This window comes from Hemiscyllium ocellatum, chromosome 2 (genome assembly GCF_020745735.1).
Source record: "Hemiscyllium ocellatum isolate sHemOce1 chromosome 2, sHemOce1.pat.X.cur, whole genome shotgun sequence".
In the NCBI taxonomy this organism is placed as follows: Eukaryota; Metazoa; Chordata; class Chondrichthyes; order Orectolobiformes; family Hemiscylliidae; genus Hemiscyllium; species Hemiscyllium ocellatum.
In genome coordinates this window covers 139,386,599-139,407,370 of record NC_083402.1, presented here as the reverse complement: position 1 = coordinate 139,407,370, position 20,772 = coordinate 139,386,599, and the positions used below count along the sequence as shown (strand labels likewise).

At 39.1% G+C, this 20,772-nt stretch overlaps 1 protein-coding gene across 1 annotated transcript in view; it reads left to right on the top strand.

The window, feature by feature from the left end:
- LOC132826248 (FERM and PDZ domain-containing protein 1-like) overlaps positions 1–19,945 on the top strand; it is a 60,322-nt gene extending 40,377 nt beyond the window's left edge. Inside the window, exons 12-16 of the mRNA XM_060841964.1 lie at positions 2,207–2,302; positions 2,395–2,577; positions 4,634–4,772; positions 9,027–9,824; positions 17,631–19,945. Coding sequence (XP_060697947.1) covers positions 2,207–2,302; positions 2,395–2,577; positions 4,634–4,772; positions 9,027–9,824; positions 17,631–19,945 — 3,531 coding nt within the window. The remainder of the gene's footprint in view (positions 1–2,206; positions 2,303–2,394; positions 2,578–4,633; positions 4,773–9,026; positions 9,825–17,630) is intronic.
- Positions 19,946–20,772: the final 827 nt, after the last annotated feature.

Below are 20,772 nucleotides of genomic sequence, written 5' to 3'. Positions count from 1 at the left end.
CAAACTTTTGCTGTTTTCTATGTTTCCATCTCCTGATGCTGTTAGCTCATTCCGAGTGTTTGGTTTTGCTGCCATTATTCATTCCTTGGTGATTTGTCCAAGTGGCCTTTCCTCACATGGGAACCTGGTCGTGAATGGTTGCTGTATTCAACTGTAGAGGGCATCACAATGAAGCCCTGTCATACCCAGAGAAAAAAACCCCATAAAACCGGCAATTGACACATACTGGTCTGCCCCTCTTGTAATCAAGCTTCATCAAGGGCCGAAGGGCCTGTTCTGCACTGTATTGAAATTAAGCTTCATTGTGTCCAAGGATCACAATTCTTTTTAAACTCGCTATTTTCTCCATTTGCCTCCACCTTAAATCCAGCCTGAGTTAATGGCCATCATCTGAAGGGCAAAATCTGAACTTTTATTCCTTAACCCAAGGTCATTGAGGCCTATTTAAAGGAATGAAAGACGTGTACCTAACAATATTCTTTTTCACAAAAGAAGTCACAAATACTTCAGACCAAGTGACCCTGTTTTGAAATGTTGCCATTGTTATAGGACAGGAATCCTAGCAAACAATTTCCACAAGACAGGCTCCCACAAACAACAACACGATAACTAACCAAGGTACCTTGATAAAATGTTGGCTGAGTGGTAAATATTGGCCACTACTGTACTTACCATGGAATCTTGTTTAATTCTCTTTGTGGAATATCTCACATCTCAATCAAAGAATGGCAACTTTGTCCCTGAAGAACATTAATGAAGTTTTCCCAACAATTGGCAATAGATTTATGATCATCGCTAGACTCTTTAATTCCAGATATTTATTGAATTAAAATTTCACCATTTTCCATGGCAGGATTCAAACGGTTCACAGGGCATTATCTGGGTCTCTGGATTAACAAAACAGCAATAACAGCACTAGACTATCACCTCCTCTATCAGTCAGCCAATCATTAATGCGTGCCTGTAAAGTGCCTCTCATCCTAAGTGCTTCAAGTTAATCTTAGCACCAGTGCAGAATTATCCTTTATCTTGAATCACCCTTCGATTTTTTTATCCATATACTGCATTGTAATAACACTTTTACAATCCCTCTATGGTCTCATACATCTCTAGGAAACTTTTCCTCCTTGACCTACAAGTCCATATCCTTTTAACCGCGTCATGTGTTTGCCTTTTCTGCTGCTGTATTCCTCAATAAGAGACTTCAGTTGTGTATTTTCCTCCACTGCTTCTGCCTCTCTTTAGACATCCTCCTACTCAGCTGTGAAGTGATGTAGGAAATTCCACTGTAACCAGCACTATTAAGTTGAAGCTTGTTTGTAAAGAGTGCTTTAAACAAAATTGCTTTTTTGGCAAATGCAGTTTCAAAGCTGCATATTTTATAATTAGGTCATAAGTTTTAATTAAAGCTTCTCATATTGTAAGCCCAGTTAAGCATTTCAATATTTTTGTGTATGAAAGATTAAAGTTGATCAGCCCCTGAAATTGCTCATCATTATCTATCAGCCACTTTGTGATCCCCAGCGTTAATTGCAGACGTTCAGGACATTACATTTTAGGGAGGAAAACCAATTGTTCACAATATAAAGAATATCTTTGATAAATTGAGCTTCATGAATATACATCGATTATTTGATATTAAGACTCTTTTTTTTTGGAAAGCAGTTATTTAAATCCATGCAGCAAAGATAAAAGATAAAATGTATTCATCACACGGATTTTCCATTAATTTCTTTAAAATCAGAGGAAGTGTGCCTTGTTGTTTTATGGTAATAAACTCAACTGGATTAATTTGTTAAATAATGAAGTCATGGAATCAAAATGTGAAGATGGCAAATTAAATAGACATCTGAAAATTTAGAACGATAATTATGTCTGGGAAGGAAATGCTGAAAATCATGCTATATGCATTGAAGGAGAGAGTTATTGTAGGGTCTTTATAAACATGCAAGATTGAGTTTAAAGAGGATGTAACCACAGGGCCATACCTGCTGCCAAGGCATAACCTGATTTGCTGATAGGTGTTTTCTGTCATTGTACTGAATCACGAGTTGGAAAATTCCAGGCGGGATTCCCATTATTTTCCATTGAAAGTCTTTGACCATTTTTGATCAATGTTGCCACATGTGCAACGCTGTTGGGGACATCTTTTCATTAAAATAACTTTTCATGCCAGTATATTAAAATACACTCATTCTGTTTGAAGCAACTGATATCCACGGCACAAGTCCGGCTGAATTACCTGAACATACTGAGTGATCTTCGAGCATATGGAGGGAAAACCTTTAACGCAACCCTTCTGGTATGTAGGGAGAAACAGAAACTGGCTCATTTTTTAAAACTAGACTTTTTTGTCATCTTTAATAAGTTTCTAATGAAATGCAACTTCTTCAGCTGCAGGACAGAGAATCATTTATCACATTGTTGGTCGGAGCCAAATATGGTATCAGCCAAGTTATTAACAGCAAACTCAATATTATAAACCAGTTAACAGACTTCAACAACATCCAGAAGTTGGAATTGACCTTTGAGTGTGAGAAGATCAGTGTGGTGAACATCTACCTGATGGATGTGAAGGTAAAGGCTATTGATGCTAACTGCTTGCTTGAACAAGGACTTAGTACATTTTCTGATACAGGTGTTGTCTGGTCAAATCCTTGCTGCTGTGACCTGTGCTGCAGTAACATTTGTTCAGCAATTATTCCTATCCTCAGCTTGCTAAAGTTTTGCAATGAAGTTACTTGCGGGTGACTCTTACCTTTGCTCACTGTCAATCAGACAGCAGATGGCTTTATTACGTAGCCGCACTGGCGCGTCCATGATCCCAATATCAAGAGACCTGACTGCAATTTAATTCGGCCCTGAGCTAGGGAGGTCTCTGCATATTTCCAGCCAGGCCAGGCCAATCTGATCAAGCCCAGAAAGTGAAGTGAAGGAAAGGGAGGAGGTCTTAAGGACATTTACCAAGGAAAGGCGGGATTTCTGCCTGTCTGCCAGCCCATCTTGCCTGTTTTCCCAGAATGCCAGTGACACTAATCTGCTGACTCCGGAGTAATTTCCAAAGGCAGCAGTGACTAGGCCACTGCAGACCAGTGGAAAGCAGGCTCTTCGAGTCATAATTCCTGCCTCTCCAATTACAAATTAATTCTGTTCCTCCGAATCATTCAAGCAATTTCTCCAGCACGAGGTTAGACTGACTGGCTTCTAGCTCCTGGTTTATTCTTTGCTCCTTTTCGAATAACAGTACTACATTGGCTGTCCTCAAGTCCTCTGACTCTTCTCCTGGGCCAGACAGGTATAGAAAGTTATTGCAACGTCCCTAATTTCGCCCCTTGCCTCACTCACCAACCTGGAATATACTTCATCCAGCCCTGGACATTTATCGAATTCTAAGCCAGACCACTCAGAGCTCTCTCTGTCAATGATAATTTATTTAATTGTATCACAGACCTTCTCCCTGATTTCTGTATGCATATTGTCCATTTCACAAGTGAGTACTGTCTCAAAGTATTCTTTTGGAATCCTACCTACATCCTCTGACTCCCTGCCTTACTCTGTGGTCCCAATGGCACTACTCTTTTACTCTAACTGTAAACCAGTTTAGGATTTCCTTCTTTTTTAATTGTTAGTATCCCTTCATGTCACCAATTTTGGTCTCCTATTCTCTATTTTAAGTTCCCTCTTGAACATTCAGTACTCCTCTAGGATTTCAGCTGATTTCAGTCCTGGATATCTGCCATAAGTATCTCTTTATTCTCTAAATCCATTGCTGTGTATCCTTAGATATCCAGTGCTCACAGGATTTAATGGTCCCACCCCTTCCTTTATTGGAACACGGTGGCCCTGTACTCTCCATATTTCCTTCTTGAATGCGCCCCATTTTTCTGTGACAAATTTGCCTGAAAGTTATAAGAAATTGTTGCATTTAAATATTAATGATTAATTGAACTCATCCTACTCCTACATTGGAACAGTGACTGTATCTGAAAAGTAATCCGTGTTTGTAAAGTGATGTCTAGTGGCTCTGAAATATGCTATATAAATGCAAAGTTTCCTTTCGGGAAGTTGACAATAGTTAGTACTTGACAACACCAAGACATTTTTAATGATGAAGTTCAGGTTTTCATAATACAATCCACCTCTCCCATTCACAAGAGGAATAAATCAAACCCCAGATATTATTCCAAATTGTAATAAATGTTGTTAGAAATTTGCAACATTTTACATTTGCTTTCACTTCTCCTTTCTCTCTTTTTTTTGTCTGTATCCAAACAATTTTTCTTATTCTTTGTTTCTCTTTCTGAGCCCAATTTGACTAATCCACCTGCCTGCTCTATTGTCCCTGCTTCTTTCTCAAGCCTTGAATTTCGTGGTTAAAGAAATAGATTGTTTTATCCAGTATTTGCCCAGATCTCAGATTCCCTGTTGCCCTCACTTATCAACTCACAATTTCAGCATTGTACAACATTTTCATGCTATAGATGAAGGAAAACAAATGAGGGAAGACACTGCACCCAGCAAATTCAAGGAAGCTAATGCTGAGCAAAATCTTTAAAATGAGTGAGCTGATATCATTTTCAGGTTAGGTCTGTTAGTGGAAAAGTTTAATTACTGACTCTGTTTTTATTTACAGTCTCTGACGTTGGTACTGGAAACTCATCATGCTAAAGACCTTGTGTGTTTGATTGCTGGATATCATAGGCTATATGTGAACTCAACAGACTCCATATTCATCTGGCCTGGCAACTCTCAAAGTCAGACAACTGAAGAAGGTAATACATTAGTCGTTTTTTTTTTAAAATAAGAATCCCAGTTTTATTCCTGCCATACTTTTGCCCAAGAAACACAGAGAGTGATAGATGCCTGGAATGCAGAGGTAGTAGAGACAGGCACGGTAGATTAATTTAAGGTGCATCTGGACAGATGTATGAGTAGGTGGGGAGCAGAGGGATATAGATGCTTAGGAATTGGGCGATAGATTTAGACAGTGGATTTGGATCGGCTCAGGCTTAGAGGGCCGAAGGGCCTGTTCCTGGGCTGTAAGTTTTTTTTGATCTTTGAAAGCAAACTTCCAAATGGGAATTTTGTTTCTATTGTCACTACCCCCAGGCAGAACTATGTTTTCTCTGCCATTTGTTAACACTCCAAATCCGACAAGGATGTTCTGAATACAGAGACTGATTGAATCCTTGGTTAATGTCAGCTTTTGTTAAGTGGCAACCTTTACACCCTGTGTGAAAGTTGCAGTTTCAAGTAACACTTGAAAACTCTCTCACTGACTGGATGCTGAACATTAAGACTTGGGAAAACTTAGATAATTCTGTGTACTATTTTGAAAAAAGGGAAGGGGTTTCTCCTGGCATCTTGGTCTGTTGTACCAGACTTGGTGTAGTGCAACGTGACAAGATTAATTATTTGCCACAGAGAAAAGGCATCTCTAGGTAGATTGAATCTCCTATCCAGTTTTAAAGGGAGATGAGTAGCTCTGAGACTAGTATTTTATAATTTAAAAAGGGCAATTATGTATGCTCGAAAACTGCACACCTAAGATGAACTGGAACACTAAGTTCAGGAACAGACTGATATAGAAGTAAAGGTTAGATATTTAAGGGATATTTCAAAATAGAGTAAATATATTCCTACTGTAAAAAAGAAGTTGCAAAGGAAGAACAAACCATCTATGGCCAACTTAAGAATTTAAGGAAGGTACTGAGATTAAGGAAGAAGTATAATATGATTAGCAGATCAGATATTGGACAGAAGATAAGGAATGGCACAGAATGACAAAAAGATAAATCAAGGGAAAGAAATTAGAGTATGAGAGGATGCTAACTAGAAAAGGAAGAACAGATAATGTGTTTTTACAAGTATTTAGAAAGGAAAAGATTAAGTAAGGTGAGTGGTCCTCCTGATAGTGAGAATGGGGAGAAATTAATATATAATAAATAAATGGCAGTTGAATTAAACAAATATTTGCTTCTGTCTTCACTATAGAAAATACAAAAACACTCTAGTAATAGCTGTAAATCAAAGGGAGAGAGAAACCTGGTGAAATTACAATTAAGAGGGAAGTGTGATGAAGCCAACAGGTAGACCTCTGGGCTGACAGGCTTTCAGGCCCATTTGGACTTCATCCTGGGTCCTTAAACAGAGGGACCAATGTGAAAGTCGAAGCATTGATGTTGATTTTCCAAAGTTTCATAGATTTGGATAAGGTTCTATTGGACTGAAGTGTAGCAAATGTTATGTCATTATTCAAGAAGGGAGGGAAAGAGGAAACAATTGACTTGTCACAGGGTAGGTGTTAGAATCACTATTGAGGAGCTTATAGCTGGACGCAACTCTAGCTATTTGGGAAGAATCAGCATTATTCTGTGAAAGGGAAATCGTGCTTAATCAATTTATGTCAATCTTTGAAGGGTTAGCCTATGCTTTGGATAATGGAATCTGTAGAGATACTATACTTGGGTTTTCAGTGGGATTTGATGTGCCACATAAAAGATTATTGCACCAAATAGGACCCAAATATTAACATATTTGAATTGATAGAAGATTGGCTGGGTTCAAGTCACATCTGCTCCAGAGATGTGTAATAACATCACTGAGCAGGTTAATTAAAAATATCTGGAAGATTGACTGGCTGACAGAAAGAGAGAATGTGTTTGAAAAAGTTCTCTTTCTGATTGGCAGGATGATGAGTCCCAGAAGAATCTGTGTTGGGGCCTCAGCATTTATAACAATGATTTAGATATGGGGAGGAAAGCCATGGCAGCTAAACTTGCAGAAGACTCAAAGATGGGCGAGGAAGTATGTTGTGAAGTGGACATAAGGAGTTTTCAGATGGGTGTCAATCAATTGAAAGAGCGCCCAAAAATTAGATTCTAGATTGGAGTGGTGCTGGAAAATCACAGCAGTTCAGGCAGCATCCAAGGAGCAGGAAAATCGACGTTTCGAGCAAAAGCCTGATGAAGGGCTTTTGCTCGAAACATCGATTTTCCTGCTCCTCGAATGCCGCCTGAACTGCTGTGCTTTTCCAGCACCACTCTAATCTAGAATCTGGTTTCCAGCATCTGCAGTCATTGTTTTTCCCCCGCCCAAAAGTTAGGCCAATGTAGTACAATGTGGAAAAATTATTTAGTTTGCAGGCAGAATAAAAAAAAGCAGAGTTTTACTTAAAGTAAGAACAACTGCACCATTTCAAGGAGCAGAGATACCTATATGTGAGAGTGCATGATTCACAAAATGTTAGTTTGCATGTGCAGCACATAATTATGAAGGCTAATGGAATGTAAACATAAAGCTGTTTTGCTTCAATTATCCAGGGAATTGATGACAGTACAGCTCTAATATTTCATGTAGTTTTGGTCTTCTCGATTTAAGGAAGACCATAAATGTTTTTAAAACAGTTCAGAGGAGCTTTCTGAGATTGATACCTGGAATGTGCAAGTTGTCTTATGAGAAAAGGTTGGGCAGACTGCCTTGTTTCCTTTGGAGTTTAGAAGTGCAATCCTTGACAAGTTGGAAATGGAAATGGAGAGTCCTCTTGCGGGTGAATCAAAAATTAGGGGTCACAGTTTTTAAACAAATACAATCTTTTAGAACAGAGATGAGTGTTTTTCTTTCAGATGGTTGTTGGGGACTGCAGTCATTAAATCCTTTTTAAGGCAAAAGTAGATAAATATTTATTAAGCAGGAGATTGAAAGGTTATCACATGGAAGTGGGGAAATGGAATTTGAAGCACAAATAGATTAGTTATGGTTGTATTGATTGGCAGAGAACACTTTATTGTCCAAGTGACTCACATCTGTTCCCAAGTAGTATGTGCTTACATAGTCATAAAGCCCTACTTCTTCTCTTCGCTTTCCGTTCAGTAAATTTCCTGGATGTAAAGGCTCAGTTCCTTTTCTCAGTGTACATTTCCTGCTGTGACATATCATCCACACAGTCAGTAAAGATAAAAGGCAGCTCACCCACCATCCTCTCAAGGGCAATTGGGGATGGGCAATAAATGTTGGTCATCCAGCAATGCCCTCATCACATGAATTAATGTATGAAAAAACACAGTGTAAAGGACAGGAGGACTCTTCTCTCAGACCCTTTGAGATGTGTGCAGATTATTAGAACTCGAGGTTAACGGACTGTTCAGCTCCTGTGGGTATTGTACCTAAGGGATGGTAACAATTTTCATGTCCATGCCAATCCTTCCATTAGACTGATCAGTTCTGTGGAGCATTAGCGAGGTTTGTGATTATTGGCATCACTTTCAGACAGTGACTCTTTGCAATGAAGTTATGATAGAAAATAAACTCATGTCAGTTTAAACACGTTTCCCTCTCAGAATGATATCCGTAGCAGCGATCTGAGAGAGATGAGTGAATCACAGTTGAGACACAACTCACATTTTCCAATGGCATTGCTCACTCTGACTTTATGCCAATTAGGTGAGTTTCAGTTGCTGATAGGTCTTGTTAAAATTCCAGAATGTAGGAACTTACATTTTATCATACATATCCGTAGGATCTAGAAAGTATTGAAAGCTTATTCAAGGAATGCCTCAATCAGAAATATTGATCAAGAAATAGGATATCAAATTTTATTTACTGTAAAAGTTACTACTTTTCCTTTTAAATCATGAGTAATAGCCTGGCACTGTATTTGAGTGGTGTCCTGAAGCTGAATGAACACGTACAATTGGTATGACTTCAATATTGAATCTTTAACAGTTAAAGGCTCCACCCCAGGTATTTCCTTCAACTAACTCCTTGCAGACAGTAATATCCTGTTTTCATGAAGAAACTTATCCAAACAAACATTTTCAAGCAAAATAAATAACTTAAACAGAAAGGAAGAGCATAGAAGTTAATCATTGAAGTTTTTATCAATTTTTTAAATTCATTAATGGGATGTCATTTATTGCCCATTCCTAATTTCCAGGAGGGCATTTTAAGATGGCAGAATTCAGTTTTTAAAGAAATATTAGACGGTTCCTTCATCTGACCTTAGATGTAACTTTTTTACTGTGCAGGTGACGAAGCCCGAGGATTAAGTGATTCAGAGTCATCATCAGACATTGAGTCTATAGATATCCACAAATTGAGAAATGGATTCATAGGGCCTCTGACTGAAGAAAATGAGGACATTGAGAACTCGGAAAGTGAGGCTACAGACAGTGACTGCTTACGGGAGAATATCCAGGAAGAGACCAGTTGCAGCACAGGGGATGTGTCTGATCTGAATGACGAAGCAACAAGTCAGGGAGGAGACTTTTGTGAAAGAAGCTGTTCTGCTGACTCTATGGACGAACTGCAAATGGAGACTTCAGCTCCACACTCACATGGTGAAATTTCTGAAGGTGATGACAAAGATTCTAACACTGAAGAGAGTGATGGTGAGCCAGTTACAAAGAAGCACTGTACCATGGAATTGAAAGACAGTTTTGAACAACCTTCAGCAGACTCCTTAGCCTCTACTCCGACCCTTTCTAAATGCATTGCACGTTTTACAAAGGTGGTTTGCTCTATTCCCGACCTCAGCCAAAGTGAGAACCCATGCACTGCAGAAGTTTGCAACCAGTGCCCCAGAAACGAGGGTGACAGTTATGCAGAAGGGGACGAGTCTTGGAATTTGACAAGTCATGGCCTGCTCACTGAGTTACCACCTGCTATTGATGGGGACCTATCCAGTGAGGTCCTCACTATCCCGATTCTGGCTCCTCCCCCTGACTTTCAGGACAGCAGCTCTGATGATGAATTTTTCGATGCAGCTGAAAAGATTACTCATGTGGAAGGTTCAGGTGACATCAAATTCAGTGGAACTGAAGCAGGTAGGTCTGACAGATGACAATCAGGTTTCCACTTGCTTCCATTTACCCCATACAACAAATTAAATGAAATCCAAAATATATTTGAACACATTTTCAAACATACTTAAGAATGATGAATAATTAAAATATATTCTGTGTTTATTTTAATTCACTTATTACATGTTACCAATGCACCTTTATATACCTGGCTAGTGATGACACATGAGGAACAGGTACTGAGTTCCAGTGATGTGAACAATCTGAATTAAACAGGCAATGATGAAATTATTGACATCCCCACAAGTTAAAAATTGCATCTTCAGATATAAATTCAATTTAGTCCCATTGTTGAGCTCATTTGAAAAAGTCAGTTTTAAGTAATTGACATATCTGAGAATTACAAAGCTTCTAATCTCGAGACAATTAATCCCTGGTAAAGTCATTCAGTTTCTAAAGAAATGAACAGATAAAGCAATTTAAGAAAATTATACTTCACTAAAAATAGAAGAATTCACTAAAACTTTTTTCTCCAAATTAAAACTTTTTACCCTTGGTATGTCTTTGATCATTTTCCAGACCAGTTTAGTGAAATCCTGGTCACTATTATGGAAATACTTTCCTGCTGATACTTCTTGAATCTGCCCTGCTTAGTTTCCAAAACCAAAATCCAGAACAGCCCTTGATCATCACAAAAGGGGATAAGAACAATGTTCCCTAATGGAGAGCCAGTTTAACTTTGGTGGTGGGAAAGTTTTTCGAAATGATAATCTGGCTCAGAATTAACAGTACTAGGATAAGTGTGAGTTATGTAAAGCAAGCAGCAATTTAGAGCATAGGGAAATACAGCACGGAAACAGACTGTTCAGTACAACTTGTCCATGCCAACCAGTTATCCTAAATTAATCTAGTCCCATTTGCCAGCACTTGACCCATATCCCTCTAAACCCTTTTTATTCATATATCAATCCAAATGCCTTACAATTGTACCAGCACTTCCTCTGGCAGCTTATTCCATACACACACCACCCTCTGCATGACAAAATTGCCCAGTAGCTCACTTTTACGTCTTTCCCCTCTCACCTTAAGCCTCTGCCCTCTAGTTTGGACTCTACAACCCTGGGGAAAATTCTTGTCTGTTTACCTATCCATGCCCACCATGATTTTATAAACTTTGATAACATCACCCTCAGTCCCTAATGCTCCAGAGAAAATAGCCCCAGCCTATTCAGTGTGTTTAAAGGCAGACAATTTTTACATAACTTGTATAAGAGGGAATAAAGAGGATTGTTGAGGGTAATGCAGTTAATGTAATGTATATAAAGTGTTTGATAAGGTATCCTGATTCCTGATGAAGGGCTTATGCCCGAAACGTTGAATTTCCTGTTCCTTGGATGTTTCGTGACCTGCTGCGCTTTTCCAGCAACACATTTTCAGGTTTGATAAGGTATCCCAAAGTAGGGTTGCTATCAAATTTGAAAACCTTGGAATGCATAAAAATGAAATGTCTGAGGGACTCTAAATGGGCAGCAGTAATTACTTTTTTTGGACTGGAGGGAGAAAGTGTTCACTGCTGTTTCCCATGGTTAAAAAATAGGATCACTGTTTTTCTTGATAAATTTTAGACTTCAGTGTCAGCTTTAAGAGGATATGAAATGGCTGTGAAATGGACAGACATGTGGCAGATGACATGTAATGGATTTAATATTTTTATATGGTGAGTGTGTTCGATCCAGAATGTGTTACCTGAAGGTGTGGTGGAAATAGATGTAATCATGGCTTTCAAGAGATAAAGGGTGCAGGAAAGATTTGTATGGTTGGTCTCAGGGATTCAAATTTGATCAGCAGGGTTGTACAAGTGAGACTGTTCACCTTGGAGAAGTAATGTTGAAAGGAAGAGCGATCTAGACAGGGCAGATACAAAAATATCAGAGGAGGAATGGAGAACCCGAGGACTCGAATTTAAAATGAGTGGTGAAGTAACAAAAGAGAACATGGAAAACCTTAATATGCAGTTGGTGGTGGTGGAGGAAGATTCAGTCATGTCTTTGAAAAGAGAGTTGATAGTAAAAGTTAAAAATCACACAACAGCGTGTTAAAGTCCAACAGGTTTATTTGGAAGCACTAGCTTTTGGAGCGCTGCTCCTTCATCAGATGGTTCATCACAACCACCTGATGAAGGACCGTCGCTCCGAAAGCTAGTGCTTCCAATTAAACCTGTTGGACTATAACCTGGTGTTGTGTGATTTTTAACTTTGTACAACCCAGTCCAACACTGGCACCTCCACATCATTGATAGTAAAAAGGAGACCAATGGTAGTAGTTGATCAGTGAATAGGATAAGGTTATAAGGTTGTAAAGAATAGTTGAAAGGCTGAGAGTTGGGAGTGTTTAGAAAAAACACTGGGTGATCAAAAGCCAGGCGAGAAGTGTAAAAAGAATAGGAGAATGAACTAACCAGGAATTTAAAAGAAAATCTGAAAAGTTTTTAAATTTGTGAAGAAAGGAAGAGGGTGGCTAAAATAAATGTTGGTCCCTTGGAGGAAGAGACAGGAGAAATTATTATTTGTACCCATCTTCACAGTAGACTACACAAATACATAAGAGAACTGTTGATTAATCAAGGAGCTAACAAGGGTGAGGAATGTAAAAGTGATTAATATTAGTGGAGGAAATGAATTAGAGAAACTTAAGAGACTAAAAGCTAACAAATCCTAAACTCTCTCGATCTACATCCTGGGATTTCAAAAGAGATAGTGGGTGCAAAAATTACGATTTTGCAAAATTCCATTTTAAAAACACCAGTCCAGCATATTAGAAGTAGGCAAATGTAACATTGCTCTTCAAGAAAGAAGGGAGAGGGAGAACAGGGAATGACATGGTAGTTATCCTGACAACAGTTGCTGGGAAAATGTTGGAAACTATCATTAAGGAAGTTTTAATAATGCATTTAGAACAATATAAAAGGATAAGACAGCACCAACATGGTTTTATGAAAAGGAAATGGTTTAATTAATTTATTAAAGCTTCTTGAGGATGTGATTACTGTTGTCCATTTTATTCTTGGTTGAGTGACAGGAAACAGAGTAATGGCTAATGGATATTTTTCATCTAGAGTGAGGTTGACACTGGGGATTTTTGTTGCAGGAGATATTTTCAAAGCTTGCAGATGTCACAAAATTCAGAAGAATTATAAATGTAAGAAGACAGTTCAGAAAACATTGACAACTTACTGATGTGTCCATTTAGGGCAGATAAATTCAATGTAGAAAGGTGTGGGTGGTGCAGTTTGGTAGGAAAGAAATGGGCAGACAATATAAGATCTCCTTCCTATCGGAAAGATGTGGTGAAACTTGAAAGGGTTCAGAAATGATTTACAAGAATGTTGCCAGGGTTGGAGGTTTTGAGCTATAGGGAGAGGCTGAATAGGCTGGGGCTGTTTTCCCCGGAGCAGCGGAGGCTGAGGAGTGACCTTTTAGAGGTTTACAAAATCATGAGAGGCATAATAGGATAAATAGACAAAGTTTTTTCCCTGGTGGGGGAGTCCAGAACTAGAGGGCATAGGTTTAGGATGAGAGGGGAAAGATATAAAAGAGACCTAAGGGACAACTCGTTCACGCAGAGGGTGGTACATGTATGGAATGAACTTCATTAATACGGACATAGGGGTCAAGAGCAGGGAGGCTATTCTGAACCTCTACAGGATACTGGTTAAATCTCATTTGGAGGATGGCATATAGTTCTGGGTGCCACACGTTTAGAAGGATATGAATGCATTGGACAGAGTACAGAAAGGCCTATGAGAATAGTTTCAGCGATGAGAAATTTCAGCTGTGAAGATAGATCCGAGAGGTTGAGACTGTTTTGCTGGAGAGGAGAAGGCTGTTGGGAGATTTGATAGAAGTTTTGGAAATTGTGAATGATGTGTACAGAATAGACAGGGAGAAACTTGTGCCTGCTCTTAAAGAGATTGAGGGTACACCTTTAAGGCATTTTGCAAAAAAAGGCAAATGCAAAGTGAGAAAAATGAAATTCATGCAGCACAAAGTTAGGATCTGGAATGCACTGCCTGGAAGTGTGATGGAGGGAGGGTGAATTAAAACGTTCGAGAGGGCATTGAACAATTATTTAAATTGAAAACAAATGTGCGGTGTTGTGGAGAATAGGCAGGAGTCTGACACTAGGATAAAAAAGCTCAGACATCCAGTGCAGACTCAATGGGCCAATTGGGTATCCATCTGTACCATGACAATTCTGTGATTCCGTGTGGATGAGAAATTATTCACTTTGATAGTAAGAATGGCAAAGTAAATCTATAAAATGTTTGAATATTCGTGTATAGAGAGACTTGGGTGTACTGGTGCATGGAACTCAGAAAGTTATCATGCAGGTACAGCAACAATTAAAGTAAAGGCTCTTTTACTTTTTTGCAAGGTGATGGGAGTATAAGGATAAGGAAACAGAGGAGAATAAAGAGATTTTATAAATATGTTAAGGACAAAAGGGTAACTAGGGAGAAAATAGGATCCCTCAAAGATCAGCAAGGCAGCCCTATGTGTGGAACCACAGGAGATGGGGGAGACACTAAATGAGTATTTTGCATCAGTGTTTACCGTGGAGAAGGACATGGAAGATATAGAAAGTGGGGAAATAGGTGGTGACATCTTGGAAAAAACATCCATTGTACAGAGGAGGAGGTGCTGAATGTCGTAAATGCATAAAAGTGGCTATGTCCCCAGGACCTGATCAGGTGTACCCTCGACCGCTGGAAAGCTAGGGAACTGATTGCTGGGCCTCTTGTTGAGATACTTGTATCATCGATAGTCACAAATGAGGTGCCGGAAGACTGAAGGTTGGCAAACGTGGTGCCACTGTTTAAGAAGGGCGGTAAGGACAAGCCAGGGAACTATAGACCAGTCAGCCTGACCTCAGTGGTGGGCAAGTTGTTGGAGAGGATCCTGAGGGACAGGATTTACATGCATTGAGAAAGGCAAGGGCTGATTAGGGAAAGTCAACATGGCTTTGTGTATGGGAAATCATGTCTCACAAACTTGATTGAGTTTTCTGAAGAAGTAACAAAGAGGATTGATGAGGGCAGAGTGGTAGATGTGATCTATATGGACCTCAGTAAGGCATTCGACAACGTTCCCAATGGGAGACTGGGTAGCAAGGTTTAGTCTCACGGAATACAGGGAGAACTAGCCATTTGGATACAGAACTGGCTCAAAGGTAGAAAACAAGAGGGTGGTGGTGGAGAGATGTTTTTCAGACTGGAAGTCTGTGACCAGTGGAGTGCCACAAGGATTGGTGCAAACTACATGATCATAAACAAAGCAGCATATGAAGTGCAAACCATGTAAATCAGCACAGTAATTCCTGACACTTCAAAACAATAGTGTAATAAAAATGTAAAATAATCATTTGAAAGTAACTTCCATCTATCAGATCTTTAAAATTAAAATTAATACATCCCGGCATCATGTTTGAATACATTAGTGTCTCTAATTTGGATGTTCGTAATTCGGGGACCTCCCTTCCACCCCACCCCCCAACACACAGTGAGATAGTTGTTGCCTTAGTTTTAATTATCTATATTTCCTGAGATTCAGGAAAAATTCTATTAAACTGGAAGACAGTTAATTGTAATTTCTTTACTCAAAATGGGAGGAGAACAGGAAGCAGGGAATGACAGGCTTAACATCAGAGAAAATGTCAGAAGTTATAAAGAAGTTATAACAGGCCACTTGAATAAACTCTCAATAATCAGGTAGCATCACCGTGGTTTTGTGAATGGGAAATCACATTTAACCAATCTATTCGAGTTCTTTGAGGAAGGAACATGTCCCATGGATAAAAGGGAACTGATGAATGTATTGTATTTCGATTTCCAGAAGGATAAGTGTCTGTCAACACCACAGCTCAGAATATCAACAATACTGGGGACATTTTTAGTCCTTATTTCCAAAATCTGTGTGTTTTAAAAAGACTACAATTACTGAGATAAAATGACAGCAGATATAAATGTAAAGATTAACTGACTAAGATTTAGTGTGGGATTGATGGGATAGGACAGCAAAATTAGTAAAAGAACAGACTGAACTGTGATCTTTTGTGAGTACAACGATAATGGGAGGAGCCGATGAGCTCCTGCTCAAAACCAAGTCACTCATGCAAATTATAGACACGTTTTGTATTTCTCCCTGAAAGTAATGTACAAGGACAGGAATGAAGTAGCCAGTTTGAACTCTACAATAGTGGACTAGTGGTACTGAAGGCCTTTCTGTGGACCAGCATTCAGGCATTACTGGGCTGTGAGGGTCACAATTGAAGAACTATGCCATTGTCACCCTTGTTGCTTGTAAAGGAATTGTCTTACTCGAAATGCTCCAAGTCAGCTAACCGAACATTGAAACAGAGATCCCTCTCTACTGCAAACTGCTTAAAAAAGAAATCAGGACAAAGGAGCTTCAATCAGCCTGCAAACGCACAATTCTCGAAAAAAATATATTCAATTACCAGTATCAACATTACCAGTCACAACATTCAACTGCCTGCTCTTCATGAACAATGCTAGAACAATGTTTTCTTAATTATCATTCTTTTATTACACTGTGTGTTGGGGGGTGGTGGTGGAGGGAGGTGGACGGGAGGTCCCCGAATTACGATCATCCAAATTAGAGACACTAATGTATTCAAACATGATGCCGGGATGTATTAATTTTAATTTTAAAGATCTGATAGATGGAAGTTACTTACAAATGGTTATTTTACATTTTCCTGCATCGCACTCTGACTAGTCATTCCTTTTAATATTCTTAAATAAAGTCATCAGGACCTGGGCACATGATGAAGGGCTTATGCCCAAAACGTCGATTCTCCTGCTCCTCGGATGCTGCCTGACCTGCTGTACTTTTCCAGCACTACATCCTCGACTCTGATCTCCAGCATCTGCAGTCCCTCCTTTCTCCTAGATCTACAACTGTCCAAATTGTGAAGGAGGGAGTCGGCCATCATGAATCACAGCAACATTCTAGCAAAGCTTGACCTGTTGAACCTAAGCGGAGCAAGCAGAAGTGCCATTTCCTTGTGACACTAGTGGTTGGCTCCTAACTGCAACATAGCTTTCATTGAAAAAAAAGAAATGACATGTTGTTGAGCAGCTGAAATTGTCATTAACCGTGTAACATTCCTTGTTGCCAAGCAGCCAAACCCTAGTTCAGTCTACTGTCTCAAAGAGCTGAAACTGTAGACTATGTAGGAAGATAGTGTTGTAACTATCGTCAGGATAGTGGACATTTAGCAGCATGATATCCTAGGTATGGTTGCAGACAAGAGTACATTTGTGATTTTGGTATATCTTCCCATTGAGACACAATACTAGCAAGGACACAAGCATTTAACCAATGAATCCTTGTTCCATTGAAAAATCCACTCATAAAAATTCACCCTAATGTGGCCCTAGAACCACTGGAATAAATCATTTCAAGGGGCAACTCTAGTACAAAAAATACATTTGATACGCTGATCATAAAATAGAAAGGAAGATAGAAACTTGAGGTTTTGCTCCTTATCCATTATTCAATCCATTTTATTTAAGATAGGACAGTTCCTCTTTGTATAGCTCTATTGGTATATTCAAGAATTTATTTCAATACAGGTTGAAAATCAATTAACAATAGAGGCCAGTGATTACATGTATATGCTAAGAGTCATGTAGATGAAAATTAAACTGCTCTGTTAACTAGCAGAATAGTCACTGTTGTTTGATGTTTGGAGAAAGGATAAACAATATGTCAACAAATTAAATATTTTCTTTTGTTTTCTTGGTAGAGTTGGAGTCTGCTAAAATTAAGGGGATTGAAGCAAAACAAAATGTGCAGATAAGTCCAAGTCTTTATGGCACAGGACTGGACATCAAATCTGTTGAATGCATCAAAGGTAAACCAGAAGAAATAAAATACACAACCACAGGAAAAAGACATTTTGCATCTGATGACGTATATGATGTAAAAGCTGTTCAATTGCAGCGTCATTCAAACAAACATGGAGATCGTATGTGTTGTAATGAAAAGAAACATGTTAAGACAAAAATGCATCGATGGAATGCTCTTTCTTCTTTGACAAGTATTGAAAATGAACCTGCCTTGTTGGAAACTAAGCCTATTGGTCCATTAACATCCATTTCCACCTGTGCCAATAAAAAGGTCCAATCAGATTTAATGGAAATGGAGCCAGATACCATGGAAACAAAGTCAGTCACAGAAACAATACCAGTCATTACTCCAGTTTCAGTCAGACGTTACCCATGTGATTCAGGCATGAGAGAGGAATGTGCTTCTCATACAGAGACTAAAGCAGGAGAAAAATTAAACATTTCTCTTAAAGCTCAGCTGCCTGGAGGTGACTGCACCAATGTGGAGGAGTGTTCAAGTCCTTCAGGAGTAATTCTAGAGCTTGCTCATGCATACTCACAGAATCTAACAGAAGATAAGATGCATAATGTTACCACTGTGTCTTGCACTGATGAACAACAAACCATGAACACAATTAGCATGAAAGACATAGGGCAAGGTGAAGCAATTGTCAAAAACAATACAGTCCTAGAAATGGGAGATGAACATGCTCAGTGGATGAACCAGGATCAAAGTGGAACTGCATTCAGGCAAACTTTATATCAAGTAAACTCCAAGGAAAATATGTTCATCTCTGAAGAAGTGGTTAAAAATGGTCAAAGAAGAGGATCATGTTCCCAAAATGATGATGGCAGTACAACTTCACGGATGTATTCTGTGATGTCTACAGAAGATCTGACAGCACTGACAGAAAACTCAGTTCTGGAAGAGGAAATTTCCAGCAGGAGGAACTCATCTAAGACAGACAAAAAAAGCAAAGATGCTTACTCCCTTGACATATCCAGGTTACGTCTGAATTTAAACCGAGTCTCCTTTAAGACTTTCGGCATGGTTAAACATTTAAAATCACCACACTTAGAACCAAAGATTGAAACTTGCGCAGTGAGGTCTCTTAGCATTTCTGAGTGCAATACGGAGCCTGCAGAAGACAGCTCGAAAGATGACTTATCAAAAACAGAACAGATCTCTAACCAGACTGAGGCAAGTATAACTGAGATCAGTACATCGATAATTTGCCCTCAAGATAGAAACCTTCCTCAGGAAATATCTTCACTGACAAATACACCAAGGCAGCTTTATGAAATAGACAACTCAACCATTCAGGAATCTGCAACTGCAACTCAGCAAAATGAATGTCCCTCCACCAAACTGAGCTGTCTCCAACAAATAAAAAATAAACACAGTTTGAATGTTGACTCCAGAGTTCAAGCTATCCTCACAACTGACTTGGATAAGGAAATAGATGAACAGCTCCCAATGAGTGATAAGGACACATGTAGCTGTAAGATAGTATATGGGAATTGTTTTCGAGCACAGGGTACTGATGTTAATGACGAAAGCAAAGATTTAGCATATTCCATACGGCAGTGTTCACCAAAGACCACCCCACCTGATTCAGGAAACCACCTCTCTCAATACCTCACCACATTTACTGGGCAAAGTGAGAAATCCATGCTTACCAGTTGCTCCTTTGATTTACCTAAAACTGATCTTACACCAAAGCTTGAAGGTTCCATTCTGTCACAATTCAAGGCTAAAAGATATAGCATGCCGAATGGATTCCATCTGATACGGAACGATATCATGGAGCTACTCAATCTGCTGAAAGAATTCCCCAGAGAAAGTCATATTGAGGAAGAATGTGCAATACTTACTTCATCAATAAAGGAGAAATTATATACTGAAAGTGGAAAACTGATGTCTGCTTGCCAGAAGGGCATTAAAGTAGACCAGGCTCCTGTGGAGATGCTCCTGAGAGTTTCTGAAAGTTTCCAGGCCCTCATACAGCTCACAGCAACATGTCTCCAGTTCACGACCTGCATGCATTGCGCAGAACGTCATGCTGAAGTGGTCAATAACTTAAAAGAAGTTTTTTTCACTTATAAAACCTTTGTGAAAATCTCTCAGGATGCATGCAGCAGGAAGTGTGATGACTTAAGCATGAAACTCCTGGCTCAACAGTGTAATGCACTGACTGCTGATGTTTTCTGCCTGACGCAGTCATTCAAATAATATACCCCTGAAACAGAAAACAGTGTTTGTAAAGTTTGGGCCATGAGAGAATATAATTAGAAAAATTTAAAGAAAGATGCAGAATTGTGTGACAAGTACATGATATGCACTAAACTCATCCCCTGGAAAAACATGTGCACTACAATATGACACTTTGATTGGCATTGGCCATATGACTAATAACAATCAGAACTGATGCAAGACATGTCCTGTTTCTATGGTAATGTAGTACTCTGCTGATTCTTCAGACTTCTATATGCATCATATAGACAGCATTTTAATGCTGCCCTTTCAAACTGAAACTGAGGTCTGAATTCATTCCATTGACTGTTGGGAATCTGAAGGTTTCAGGGGCTTCCCATCGTGTTTCCAGAGGACCAGATCATGCTACAAAATTCCATATAATTCGATATGAGTTGATACCAAATAAGCAATCTCCTCCAGAGAGCTCTCGAAATGAAAATATTATGTCTGCCCACGTGTGTCTGTGCATGAGTGCATTTATGTATGTATGCAGGGTGTGTGTGTGTGTGTGTGTGTGTGTGTGTGCGCGCGCGCATGCGTGCTGAGGTAAGAAGGTGCTGCCTTGAGACTAGATAAAGTAGGCAGTGAAAAGTAATAGAAATATAAGAATTTTCCTTTAGCATCTATCTCAAGTTCTGTTGTTTGATATTAGCACTAGATACTTTAAGCTGTAGAATGTTTCAGTTTTTGAATTTGACATTGTTTGTTGCAATAGAAAATATATGGTATTAAAGAATCCTATTTCCACATTACAGTGTTAAACAATGATCATTGGATTTCCTCAGGATGGCGGGAGACAGGTT